The 14543-nt window shown below is 40.6% G+C and overlaps 1 protein-coding gene across 1 annotated transcript in view; it reads left to right on the top strand.

Annotated features, from left to right (window-relative positions):
* Window positions 1-12136: 12136 nt before the first annotated feature.
* The window catches only part of nell2a (neural EGFL like 2a), a 152558-nt gene continuing 150151 nt past the window's right edge, over window positions 12137-14543 (top strand). Inside the window, exons 1-2 of the mRNA XM_041795785.1 lie at window positions 12137-12519; window positions 12783-12911. Coding sequence (XP_041651719.1) covers window positions 12468-12519; window positions 12783-12911 — 181 coding nt within the window. The 5' untranslated portion in view covers window positions 12137-12467. The remainder of the gene's footprint in view (window positions 12520-12782; window positions 12912-14543) is intronic.

Below are 14543 nucleotides of genomic sequence, written 5' to 3'. Positions count from 1 at the left end.
TGAGGCCGTTTTTAAAGTTGAATCAAGCCCCTAAAACTGACAGCACACTTGAAAACATTGTACACTCTTGTAAAAACCACATATTTCTCTGCTCATTGATATTTTAGGTCGAACTAGTTTCACACATCTTTGTGCACATCTTGAAAAGGCATGGCTAAGAGCGTATCATCATTAAGATTCACCACTTCGTAATTAGCCAGATTCCAATAGAGCTCTCCAGGAGAGGGAGGTATAATTAGGCTATTCTTAAACAGAAGTTCTTAGAAACACCCTGAAGCAAGTTCATGTGAATTTATTTGATGTCCATCTCCTTTTTTTTTGGAAATGGAGGGAAAAAAACGGGGTCCCTTCTTTCACAATTCCCACAATGGCCCTGTTGAAAGCCAGGCCTCTGCAGACCGGCTGAGATCCCTTTTCTCTCTTTTTTAACCCCACTAAAGCTCTTAAAAAGATACCGGCCCATTGCACACGCAATTGATATTCCACCACTCGAACTTAATATCATGAATGGAGGGCCAGGCTCTATGAATCAGGAAGACAATGCGCTTAGCTTAGCAGCAAACTGGCACTTTGTGCGCAGTGTCTGTGGCCCAGAGGAGGAAGTTTCTAATGTGAGTCTCACAATTGTGTGTCTATAGAGTTCTAATGAGCTTCTGTATGCTGAGTGAATGGCTGTGGGCCATTCACCATGAGGGCCCAATGAGCCAGCTCAGTGCACACATTCACAATGGGATCCAGGCGGAGAGGGAGTGGCTGTAGGTTGCAACAGCGCTGCGCGGACAGTCTATAAAACTTCAGTATTCATATACTTGTGATTCAATGGAGAGTACGTCCATATTTAACTCAAATGTATGTGACTTATTCTTTTGTCTAATATATCTTGTTCCACTCAGTAGAGGCTGAATTCACTTGACAAGTCCAGATGGACGTCTTATTTCAACATGATATAAGCAAAAGTAAGGCTCGAAATGCTTTTAATGAGTAAAACTGGCTGTCATTGCAGCAAGCAAAATTTTCTTGTCATGTTTCTTGAAATGAGACCTTAGATCTCATTCATGACATTTCATTCTTTGTATTAATTTGACCTATTTGCTAAAGAAAAAAAAAAATCCGCATTACAATCTGGCTCTTATTTAGGGATTCATGCTATTAGATTTTTTGACATGCCACTACTTCCAGATTACTTGTAGCTGATACAAATATTAATGTGTAAATAAAGCCCAGACCTAAAACTTCAGTCCTCAAAACACACTTTAAAATCAAAGACTGAGGATGAATAAAGAAAGAGTTTTTCTGACACAGGTGTATTAGTCTAGCCCAGGGGGTGTCCAAACTATGGCCTGGGGGCCAAATGTGGCCCCCCCAAAATTCTTTAAATTAAATGAAATATGTCCCTCAAGAGCATGAAGCTTGTGCTAGGCTGTATTATTCTTCTCAGTTTCAGCACAAAGCAGTGCTACAGTATGAAAACTGTAAACAAACATTTTGACAAATTTTTAATGATTTTTTTTAAATGATTGAATTGAGAAGACACTATAAATAGTAAACATTGGCAACCAAAATAATAAAGATATCTTATTATCGAGTCTTCTATATCTAATCTTATTTATAACACCCCAGTGGATTATAGCAGCAAATAGTGGCACCAATGATGTTCCAGGGGCGGAGCCAGTGGTAGCTAGAGCCCACCACGGCCTTCTGAAATCTGTCCTCCCCAAAATCCTAAAAAATGAGAATATTTCAACCTGGCCTCAGGATAAGAAAAGTGAAAGTGGCCCCACCATCCTTATATATTTCTGTATGTGACCCCCAATGCAAAAAGTTTGGACATCCCTGGTCTAGCCTGTAACTTCAAAAACTTAGTTGCATATATTGCCATATTTGCTGCTTATACATTGGTGGTAAATAGCACCACAAATTTTCATATCTAATGGCATCATGTATCTCAACATTTTTTTCCAAAAATTGGGATGCTGACTGCCCTGCAGTTAGGTTGCCTCTGTGAAGGCTGTAACCTGTGGCTCCTTTACCACACGTCGCTCCTCTCTCAATCTCCTTGATTTTCAACTCTTTGAGTTGGGAGATAACTGGTTACTCAATGTTACTTAAGTGTAAGAAATGCCAGGTGCCCTTGGATATAATGTCCAGTACAAACTGGTAATGGGAAAGGCCATACTGGTTGAAGATTCTCACCTAGCTTTTTTCCTCTTTGAGTCATGTGACTGCCTGCCATTGGCTGTAGGTTATGAGGTGTTAGCACTAATGAAGACCTACTTGGTCCAAACATGTTGGCTTTATTTGTGATTTGGCCATTATAATAAAGGCTTTTAAAGTATTTGTTTCCTCATCTTTACAGTTTTCATGTTTAGAGTGTCTAGTTTAGTCTTTTATTTTAGGCCCCGAACACCGCCCTAGGGTTGGTGAGGAACCTGTTTTATCTGTATGCTTCATTTTTCTGTCAGAAGAGTTGCTATTTTGGGGGCTTTCACATACCAAAAAAAACTCACCAAACTTGGCAGAACTTGTCCCCCAGTGGAAGCATTTGTATTTTGGTGGAATCATGCCAGTCCATCAAACGTGAGATCGGGGGTTGGGTAAGAGCTGCATGCATGAAAATCGGTACACATATGAATCAAAATTAGACGAAAAAAAAAGTCTCTTGGAGCCATCCTCTAAAATGTACAGGAAGCTTACTACAAACAGCTAAAGGTCAAAGTTCAGCATTTTTGGTTGGCTCACAAGTTTCATGTTTTAACAAACTTTTATCTGATTGACTTAAGAATTTTTTGGCTTATACTAGAGAATCTAAAGTTGTGCAAACTTTGAGCTTTAACCATGGGGTGGGGCTGTGACCAGAGCCCAAATTTGAACTACTTTTTTTGGACATTTATTGCAGTGAAAATACACCAATATTGCCTTATTAGTTTTGATTGCTAATGCCAGTCATCACCAAAATTTACAAGGTTGATCACACATTAATCCTGAATACATTCATACATCAATATCTTTGTCTCAGTGCCTCCTTCTGGCATTTGGACATTTCTGCCTCTGATTTTTAAAAATATTCTTCTAGTTTTTTACTTTATTTAACCTGCCTTGCAGTTATTTTCATTCTTATGAAGACTGAAAGCACTGGATATGAAAAATAATGAAATTTGTCAGAAGTAACAAGACGTTACATCTTATTTAGGACATTAAAAATTACAGGGAACTGAGGCCTTGTTTGTGTCATCATAAAATCAGATGTTTATCTCGGCTTCTTGGTTGAATGTGCAACAACATGTTTTTGACTAGGAATGAGAAAAAGATTTGAGTTTCTGCTGCAGCTTGTTGCATTTGAAACAAACTTCTAACCTCTCTTTCTACCTTTCCTCTATTCCAAGCTGATTCCTTCTCTCAGCCCAAAAGGTGGCCTTTCCATGAAAGCACCCAGAGTGGATATTTTTTTTAAATGCCTCCATGGTCTTTTATGTGTTGGGGGAAAATTAATCTCCTCTTTTTTTTTCATTTGTCTCCAAACAGTTATGTAAGCCTACCCACTCACACCTAAGGGGCTGTGCAGTTGTAAAGTTAAGAGAAACAAAAATAGTGTGTCAGCAGTTGGCCATTGGAGCATGTTAAACTCATTAGAGATATGCGCTTCAAAGTACTATGGAATAAATTCATAGAGTGCTGAAAGGCCTTAATTTTTGGAGACTTGATGGCGCTTTTTCAGGGGAAAAAAATCTTTTGGATTAGAAAATGTATTAAAGGAGTGAACATATGGCAAATTAACTGTTTTTTTAGTGTAGAATAATTTAAGACCCTTATCAGCTGCCCATGCCCACAGGGTCTTACTGGTATGCCACATAATTAAAGGTATAACATTTTTATTTTCAGTATAATTGGAAAACAGTCCTGTTGCTTAAAAGAATAAAATCTTGTTTCAAATATTGTATTAAAAATCTCAAGATAAGCTGCATATGGTGACTCCAAAAAAAGCTATTTTATTGCTTGAATTTCACTCAGAAACCTTTTACAGGTAACACAATGACATGACTCAGCAGTATTAAATGCAGCATATTTCAGCCTCTTTTCTTTTTACAAGCATCCATTACAAATAACTTTATTTTTAAGCCTTTTTCCTTTATCTCAGATGAGGTAGGGGGCAGTCTTAGGTCCAGTCTTAGGTCCAACCAATACATCGGTTTCCTCTCATTTTCTCCCCCTCTGCTGTGTCCCTGCATCAACGTTTTGTCATCCCTATCTCAGGTCGTCTAGTATTTAGCCCCAGGACGGTCCTAGAGTGACACTGTCTGTTGTTTCTCAGTACTGCTATACTCTGATACTGTCACTGCAATCCACTGCTGTGCACACAAGAGGGCACTGCCAGAATGAGAACCATCTGCTTCAGGAGCATGGCTGAACAGGAGAGGTAGAGGTCAGTTTTAAATTCTTTCTGGAAATCTTACTTTTTCATATATTTTACTTAATTTTACTGAAATTTATGTCACTATTTTAACACAGTTCTTATTTTGGCTTATTAGGATTAACTTCAGCTTACAAGGATGGGCAGCCTATGGGAGCAGGTAAAGTGACTTCACTCATGCCCTATACTAAATATGGTGTCTGATAGGTATGCGGTGATCTATTGTTTTAACATTTATATCAACAGATATCACCCCTCTTTACAGACATGGCACACCCACATATCATACACCTTGCATCAATGTCAGAATAAGATGTTTATCTGCTGTTCTGCATCAACATAATCCTGGAGAAGAGGCTTTTATTAGTCAGAACCCAGCCAGCATGTTTATGTGGGCCCCATATTTGTTATACGTGGGCTGCAAATATGGCTCTCAAACAGGTTTGTCTTTGGGCTCCTTGATGGCCTCACCTGTGATTACCTATGTGGACTTGTATAGGCCTTTCAGACTGGCAGGGCTCCGTGCCAGTCCCAGTTCCTGAACCTAATTTAGAACCGCTGGCGCATTCAAACTTGAAAAGTTGGTTCTCAACTGGAACCAAAAAAGTTGGTTCTTTCTTGGGAACCGTGACATCACCAGTGGGCGTGTAACTGGCTTCACCTGAACACCAGACCAAATAATTAATAAACTCAAGAAACTGAAGAAGGAATACCGCGACAACGGGAAAGACTTGAGCAAAAGTGGAGCTGAACGTAGTGATATATGTCCATCATGTCCTCCCACTTTGGATCTGCTTAAACTGGTGTGAACACATGCTGGTTCGCCAAAATGCACAGACACCGTTCAGGTTCTGAGACTTCATAATGGAACCAGAGTCAGAACCGTGTCTGTCTGAAAACACTAGTAGTGGGATCAACATCAGGTTTTGGATGGGGCCATCCTAGACAATTTATATGAGACCCATAAAGGCCCCATCTTACAGATCCCAGGTAGATCCCACTTGGAATCCACATGGGCAGTCACAGATTGGGCCACCATGGAATCCACTTTGGCCCCATATTTTCAACCCGCAAATAACCTATATGGAGTTAAAACGAGGTAAATGTGGCTCTCTTTGTATTATTATCCTGTGTAGTTTGAACCAAGAGACATGCATGGCTTGGGTAAAAAAAAACACACAAAAAAAAGATGAGCCTTTATTTCTTTTCATATATACACGTACCAGGTGCAAAATGCAGCCCTTATGCAGGTAGTCTGAGGCCCTGACTTACTAGCATGCATGCTAAAATGAAACCAAGTGGTAATCACTGTCACGTCTGCCATGCATCTAGTTCTGAAAGAGCCATAAGAGCTGCATGCGTAATTAGAGGCATGACTGATATGACAGCAAGCTCTTACCAGAAGGCGTGCTGGTGTATTGATCAGAAATTAGTTTGGGTCTGCATATTAGTATGGTGACTAATATTACTGGGCTTCAAGCTGCCCCATCAAAAACCAGTGGGTGATGCCGCTGAGACTCCATCCATGTTTTATACAGTCTTCGTGTGGGAGTCTTTGGGAAAGATCAATGCCATGCAGCTTGAATTCAGACATGCTCCAGAAACATTTCAAATGAAGGGATCACTACAATTTAAATACATATAAATAAATCATAAAGATTTACGACGTAATTAAAACAAATCAACATTTGAATCAGCATTCTGCATGTTATTTTAAACATCCCAGTAGGTGTCTGCTCTCATTTTTCAAAATTTGTGCGTCTCTTCTTGTTGTATGGGGTGACTCCTCATTGCCATCTTCCTGCTCTCCTCTTGTTTGAATTCATCAAGGAGTCTGCTGTGTCTGAATATTGAACTTAGTAGGAGACAGATGTAATAAATCGCTAGAGTGCACTGTTCTGATATGACTCATGAATATCAGATTTGAGAGACAGGCAAGGTCAATATGACATGGAATTGTACAACAATGAATCTTTGGACAGCCCTGTGGAGACAATAGGAACAGCTTTTCCACAGTGATTAAAATCCTGCTTCTGCAAATGATACCTTTTGTCTAAGGCGTTAGTATTTATATATGTGACAGAGTTAAAAGTGAAGCTTCTGTAAAGCGTTATCCATCTGTGTCTTTTAGAAATAAAGGCAAGGACTTCCACTGTTCTGCTGCCCTTGCCCTGAGAGATTCAATGTGACTGTGTGCATGGGCAGCAGGACTGTGTGAGGTTATTACTTTTCATTCTTGGCTGGTCACACGCTTTAATGACTCTTATTTTCCTGATGGCACTTTAGGAAATGACAACTTGTGGGTAATACAAAGTAATTACATTTCCTGTGTCTGCACCCAGAAGAAATCTCGTATTATAAATAATGAATGGAGGGGTTGGAGGCCCTCTCACACAGCAGCTGTGACATTCTGCCACTGCATTAAGGACCACTGCCAGCCTTTGTTTTAGCCTTTACACCCATACATAAGCATCTGACTATGAGCTGGATATAGGCAGATTTGTCACCATACTGTAAAATCAACTGGACATGGTCACTAATGACTCATTGTCAGTTTAACCCAAATTCAGTGTATCTGGTCCATTTTTGCTTTGCTTCTATTCTTTTCAATACCATGTATATAAGAAATATAATCTTTGATATTGTGATGATAGAAAAGAAGGGGCTGACTGCTGATCAGCCTGGCCTATCAGTGAGGCTGAATTTGGCACGTCTGATTATCTATATCAGCGTTTTATTTTTAATAAAAATCAGTTAAATGTATTCATCAAAAAGAGTGCTACTTTGGCTCCGCTGTGCGGTGAATCTTCCCCTCTGTCTTATTTTAACTCTTCGAGGTGTCACCAGATGTCCTGTCTGTCACACAAGTACCAACCAATCAACACAAAGGCATGAGCGGCACTGCCTCTGACTGTTTGACTCCACTTCCTGTTTTCTGCTGATGCCGTGTTTCTCTGTGCCATTTCACATGAACTATTTACGATTGGTATTGGCCCAGAAAAAAAAACAATGCTGGTCGACTCCTATCGCTAAGGACCCAAGGTTTAAATAAAAGAAAAATTTCTTAAGACAATTGTGTGGAAGAAAATTGAGTTCATCAAAAATTGCTGGCAGATTCCTGCACAGTGTCAAACCATTGGAAAAATGATAGTACCAAAACATTGCCAATATATTTGTGCAGTTTAGACAGTGGGCAGGAGTCCCTGCATAATTTGAGACTTAAAAATTACCCAATCTTGGGTGCTTAGGACCATGGGCTTGGCACAAGGGGGAAAAAGGGTACTGATTACCTGGGCCCACAGTAGGGAGGGGCCCTTGAGAAGCCTGCAATGAAAAGTGTGTTTTATTACTTTTTTCTTAGTAATTAGTGCCACTATTAAATAAAAGCGACTAAATGAATAGGTCAACAGACTGAAATCTATATCAAATAGAGTAAAATATAATATTTTTTGGCCCTGCTCCACCCTTAAAAATGTCCAAATGGTATAGTCCAGCACTGCGAAATAATTCAAATAAATTTCATGTAACCATAGTAGAAATATTGCTCATAAATGGGGGAATTATGGTTGAAAATACATTAAAATGAATAGATAATTGTAAAAATGACAACATTTGTTGCTTGGTTAGCTGGTTAAGGGGGCCACTGTGTAATATTCTTTCTTGGGGGCCAAAATCCCTAGCTATGCCCCTGCCCAGGATGTTTTTTTTTCCTTGCTGCAGTTTCATAATAGGTTACAATATCTATCGACTTTTACTAGTATGATGAGTTTGAAATGTATTCTTTTTATTTTTATTTTGAATAATTGCAAATTCGAGGTTGCGCTGTAGCACAGAGGTTGGCACTGTTCCCCCTCAGAACGAAAGATCCTGGATTGAATCCTGGTCAGACAGGGCCTTTCTGTGTGGAGTTTACATGTTCTCGCTGTGCATGTGTGTGTTCTCTCCAGGTACTCTGGCGTCCCCCTAGGCCAAAAAATTGATGACCAGTCCAGGATGTGCCCTGCCATTCACCCAATGAAAGCTTGGATAAGCTCCAGCTAACCTGACATGCCAGAGAGACTGTTTTGTATATCCATTATCCTGTTCTCCTTGGTCCTGTACTGCTCTGGCCGCCTGATTGACATCCTCCAGGCCTGCACCAAGCCCAATGCCCCATCCCTCTCAACTGCTCCTCTCCAAGAGGCAAGTGGTCGCCACTGGGTCCTGGGTACCCAGTATATGGTGAGCTGTATCAGATTTTGGAAAGTGCACCAGGTGCCCATAAAAATGCACCTGTTGCTCCCGCATCAGGCAGCTGAACCCTCCCATCCTCTCTCTCCTCAGCACATCAGCATTAGACACTGTCTTGCCAATGATACCCAAAGATGTGCAGAAGAATAGTCTTGACAAAGGAGTCCAGCCGGCGCCATTGATCAACATCCAGGTCTCACAAGAGTATGTAAGACTAGAGAGTAAGACCGCAAGGACCAAGAACCAAAAGACTCTGACTTTCATCTGTGTGCTCACATATTATGGACGCCATGCTGTTCCACACTGCGCAAGTCCAAGTCTGTAGTTGAACTCAGCCCAGCAGTCAGCAGATTGTTGGGTTACGCTGCCAAAGTAGGTGAACTCCTCTTAAACTCCCACGCTCACCATTCACAGACACAGATTCGATGGCAGCATCCAAGGCATCCCTAAATGCCTGGATTTTTGTTTTGGTCAAGGAGACGTGCATACCCAATGCTTCAGCCTCCTCACTTAACAAGTTAAGAGCCCCCACAAGGACATCATCAGACTCTGCAAGCACCACAGCATCGTCAGCAAAGTCTATCGCCAAATGACACTCCAGAGTTTGCTGCCCCTGTTACCCACTCCATTATCCAGTCTGACTGACCAGCTATTGAACCGGATGATAGATTAAAATACAAAATATGATGGGTGTTGGCAATCATCTGATCTCACTCATAGGTGATTGGCTGCAAAATAACTGATCAGGGTTTCCCTTGTAAAAACAGCTTTTTCTTTTTTTACAGTGTGACTTATTTTGCATCGGTCATGGTGAAACATGTAGTTGACATTCCTGAATTCATATCTATGCATTGGTGTTAATCCAGGTTCATCTCAGGAAACTGAGCAGTTTTGCACAATCTGCTGGCCTTCACTTTCAACTCTACTTCTACACACATGCATGGCCAAAAAAAAAAAAAAAAAAAAAGACAAAAGACTTTCCCAGCGGTCCGGGGATTTTTCTGGACTTTTTAAGGACTTGGTATGCCTCTGAGCAGGCTGTTTCTAAAAAAAGGCTTTGATTCATGTCTATTTGGCAGGAAATTTAATGGGATTCAGGGAAATATAACTCTTTATCTGCCTCTTTTAAAAAGAAAGAGGAAAAAACCCACCAGCATGATGTGGCTGCTGATGAAACAGTCATGTTTCAACAGGCTAATTGGTCCCACGGATGAAGACGATGCAAGAGGAACAAACAAATATTTAAAGCACAAAGCATCTGTGTTCTATAAAAAGCCATTAACAAGACTGAGTCACACGGACAGCCAAGCACTACATTTGGATTTGTCTGTGTGCACCACCTGCCGGAAAGACAATCTATATCTTCACTGGATGGCTTCACTAATTTATAGGATCCTACTTAATGCTCACAAGAGGTCATCACTCTTAAGCTATGGCATTTAAAGTATTTATGGCAGAATTTTCTCATGGGCCTTTTAAGGATAGGGAGGACAGATGGTTTTCAAAAGGAAAAAAGAACAGTCATTTCTTAGCCAAGCCGAGGATACCAACATACACTCAAATACATCAAACTCCTGTCGCTCATTACCACAGTGTGACCTTGATGACTCCTGGGACCTCATGGAACATAAACAGAACACCTAAGAGGTTTACATGCTCAGGGACCTTCCACCTGTCTGAAGAACAGGTGAAGCCTCTTGGATGAGGGCTAGATTATTTTCAAGACTAAAAGAGTTGGTTTTTGGCTCATTTTCACCATAAACTCACTAATTTCTGCAGAGAAAGTGTACCCTTCTGCTATGCTTTATAGCCGAGCTTGCCTATTGGAAGCTCGACTATGCCAACTACAACCCCCCTGAGAGCTGATTGGCCATCACATTATCCTTGCTAATACTGGCTCTTTGTCTTGTCAGCCATTAAAAAAATAATTTAAGCATACGGTTAGCATATTTTAAGGTTTTCAGAAAAATAAGGCACAATGAATTAACAGGATAGTATAGTAAGGCAGAAATCACTATTTGGCTATATGCTATCAGGCTAACGATAATCAGTCATAACTTGGATTTGCCTGTCTGTCATCTGGCAAATCCATCTTGAAAAGCTCCAATCTACAACATTTGTGAGGAACTGAAAACTGTTCGGACAAATCATTTGAGGAGAAAGAGGCAGTAGTTACAGGCGGGATTTAGTTGTACTGAAAGCTGATAGCAATGGCTGCCGCCAGCGCAGCGATTAGTTTGGATGTAGTGGCAGTTCTATCAGAATTGGACGTTTCTGTATGAAATAAAGAGCAAAAAATAACACTGAAAGCTTTTCATGGCGGAAAAGATGTTTTCGCTCTTCTCCATGGGACCTATGATTGCCCATGTGAACTGCAAGTGTGGATCAGCCCATAAGAGACTCATATAGGCCGCACCTAGAGATCCTTGTGATTGCCCATGTTTACTACAAGTAGGATCTGTCTTGGCTCTCTGGAGATGGGGCTTATATGGCACTCATATAGGCTGATCCACACTTGTAGTTCACATGGTCAATCACAGCTGGGGCCACCATGGAACACATGGACAAACCCACATGGGGCCCACACTGTAGCCCACATATAAGCCATGTGGAGTCCACAAGGATGTGCTGGCTGGATATTAGCGTGGCTGGAGCTGTAGTAAAGCTGCACTTTTATTAGAAATGGACATTTGTTTTTTAAAACAGAGCAAAGAGCTACATTAAATAATACATTTATTTATTAAAGGCTTTTTTTGCATGTTTATCCCCGCCTCGTTGAGAAACTTTTTTTTTAAACTTTCATGGGAAACTCCACTGGTCATATATCACCGCAGAGCCAGCCAGTAGAGCTTAGATTTCAGCTGTGCACGCTTTACTACCTCATTTTTTCTTGTTGTGACATTTGTTCTTCTTGTGACAGACATTTGTCCAATCACCATCTGAGATTTTTTTTAAGTCATACCATCTCCAAACGCTTTGTACTGGAGTTTTCCAAGATGAATGTCAGATATATTCATACAGTAGAGATAATGAAACAGTTTATCTGGCATGCCAGGTAAATGAAGTCACTAAGATGATCTAACCCTACACTAGATTGGTTTTACCAACTTGAATAAAGGGGAAGGATATCAAAGTTGCACCGTCGATAGTATTTCCTCTTGACATTCATTTTGAACAAGTAATAGAGCAAATTTTAGAAAACTTAAAAAGTATTCACTCATTAAGTTATCCTGATATAACTTTCCCTCTCAGGGTTTAAGTGCAGTGTAGACATGACTCTTGGTTAAAGGCGTGGCTGCTCATCAGGAGCAGACGGCTTATTTTTGATATTATTGTCTCATCTCTGGCCACAAGGGGGCTCCACAGTCCCTCTCTGTCTTTCTGCCTTACTCCTCGACAGCCCCCACCCCTCCTCACCTTCTCTCCTCCCTGCTCCTCCCTCTCTCTCCCTCTCTCTCTCTCTGCTGTCGGAGCGTCTGTTCAGCTGGTGGAGCGGCAGCAGGCAGCTCGCTTTGTGCGTCCTCTCTCAGCCACCTGTGCCGCGGATGGTGCTGCTGATGGAGCACACCCTGCGTTACGAGGAATAATTTCTTCATCCTGACATCTTTCTTTTTTTACCCTCCTTTGCCACCTGGATTTGCATCATTTTTGCATCACTGGGCATCTAAAGTTGTGGTGATGATGCGTGGACCCATCCGTATTTGGGATTGGTAATCTGTAGCCTTCCGCGTGAGGGTTAAAAAAAAGCATCGTTCGCATGTGATTGAACAACCCTGTCTATCGAAAGTGGACATAAAACATGGACTAATTTATTTTTTACACATTCACCATGGGATTATTACAGCTATTTCTGGTTCTCGGCATATTTTGCGCCACCTCAGGTAGGACACAGACTGTCTATGACTACTGTAACACCTTGAACAACATTAAGAATGCATGAGAAGATATTCACAATGTTCTGTTTTGAATAACTCTCCACATATCATCCTTAAAAATACTCACCCTTGCTTTGTATAGCATCCTTTAACAGAGCAGTAACCTCCCATCTCTTCCTCTGACAGCAGCAGGGCTTTATCAGAGCATCACAGGTGTCCTTGCCTCCTCATAACAATGACAATCTTGTTTTTGTGTCTTTCCACATTAGTTGTAGGTTTTGGGGTTGACCCTGCCCTGCGGATCAGCGTGTTTGATGAACTAATGCTTGGAGAAGGTTTTGATGGAGTTACTCAGGTCCAGGGCTTCCACAGCGAGTCTAGAGCTTTCCACTTTCAAGGTAAAGTCACTCATGCACACACATTTCCTTTATTATCCTGCATAGAATGGAAAAATGAGTCAAGTTGAAGCTTTAGACATGCTTATTTGCAGATCTAAACCGCTTGCAGTCAAATCAGTGTGGTTATATCAATATTGGGTCTAAAAAGACGTGTTAATCTGACAGCTATCCAAAGAAAATCCCAATGAAAACCTTTTAGTCAAAATGATTTTCAAGACTTTTTAATACCATGTGTTTTAGATGTTACACTCTCCTTTATCTGGATGATACTGAAGAGTGCAAAATGTTTAAAACACTCTCAATCTGTAGTCATATTTTACCCAAAAGCTTCCATGAGTGAGAGAACATTTAATAGAATAGTCCAAGTTTGACATTGTGCAGAAGTTTACTTATTTAAAAACAAGACACGTTTCTTGGCATGGTATTTGTATTGTTCATTATGGACACAAATGTGTCAAAGTTTAAAAATCTGGTACCCTAGTCCCATGTTTCCTCATTCCATTTGCCTCCTAAGAGACTGTAAGAGCTCTTGCATACAGTGGATTGCAGCTCTGTTTGCAGACATAGTCTGGGGCCCCTCAAACTGCCACCTGTCTGAACAAAAGGCAACACTGGATCCCTGCGAAAAAAGTGGGGTGAGCAGGGGCGGGGGGGGGGTGCTTGGATTGCGTAAATGAATCAGTGAATAATCAGATTAGAATAGGACAACACCCCCAGAGATGTATAATGAGGGTAAATGGGCCCCTTGCAGGAGTTTATCCACTGCTTGAGTGTTTAAGCAGCCTGTACTAGCACGGTATGAATGGGAAGGAGGGAAAGAAGAGTGTAAGACTGTCAAAATGAGATCATTTTGGATGCCACATTTAAAAACAAAAAGATAATATCTATATTTTTTGCACAAGGCTGGTGCATAGGAGAGGAAGAAGGCGGTCCATAAGGGCGGATAAGGGGAAAGCTTTAGGGTCCAGCCAAATGGGCGGCCCATGGAGATCAGCAAAATCATGGTAAAGCAAAAAAAAAAAAAATTGTAAAGTTAATCTGTGATAACTATATTTTCATATTTAACCTGAATGAAGGCAACAGGAAATAACGTTTATTTATTGTAATACAGCATTTTCAAAATGAAACTCCCCTTTCTCAAAACAGAATAAGCTTTTTTTTTTTTTTTTTGGTAATGTTGAAAATGTGGATGGGCACATTGACTAAATCATTAGGAGAGCAATCTCAGGCTTCATAGCCAAGCCATGATGTGCACAAAAAGCAGGATACCAGAGAATAAAGTAGAAGGACCTGTCATAGCTTTCAGGGGAAACAATTAGATATTTGCTAAACAAAGGTGAAAATTGGCAAAAATGGTCATATTTAACAGTTATAAGTGGTTGAAGATTGTAAAAAATGAGTTATAGGTGGCAAAATAGGTCAAAAGATGGAATAAATGGTGAAAGATGAGGAGTAAAAATTGTGAAAAGTGTCAAAAGTGGTTAGAAGTGTCAAAAAGAGCAAAAATGAGAGCTTAAGTAGTGAAAAGAGGTTAAAAAAATTAGCAAAAAATGGTTTAATTTGGAAACAAATGTGCCAAAATGGGCAGAAATAGTGGTGAAAAGGGGTTAAAACGTATCATGAATCAGAACC

The sequence above is a fragment of the Cheilinus undulatus genome, linkage group 9 (genome assembly GCF_018320785.1).
Source record: "Cheilinus undulatus linkage group 9, ASM1832078v1, whole genome shotgun sequence".
Lineage (NCBI taxonomy): Eukaryota > Metazoa > Chordata > Actinopteri > Labriformes > Labridae > Cheilinus > Cheilinus undulatus.
Note: the sequence above shows the minus strand (reverse complement) of the source record. Positions and strands in the feature narration are given on the sequence as shown.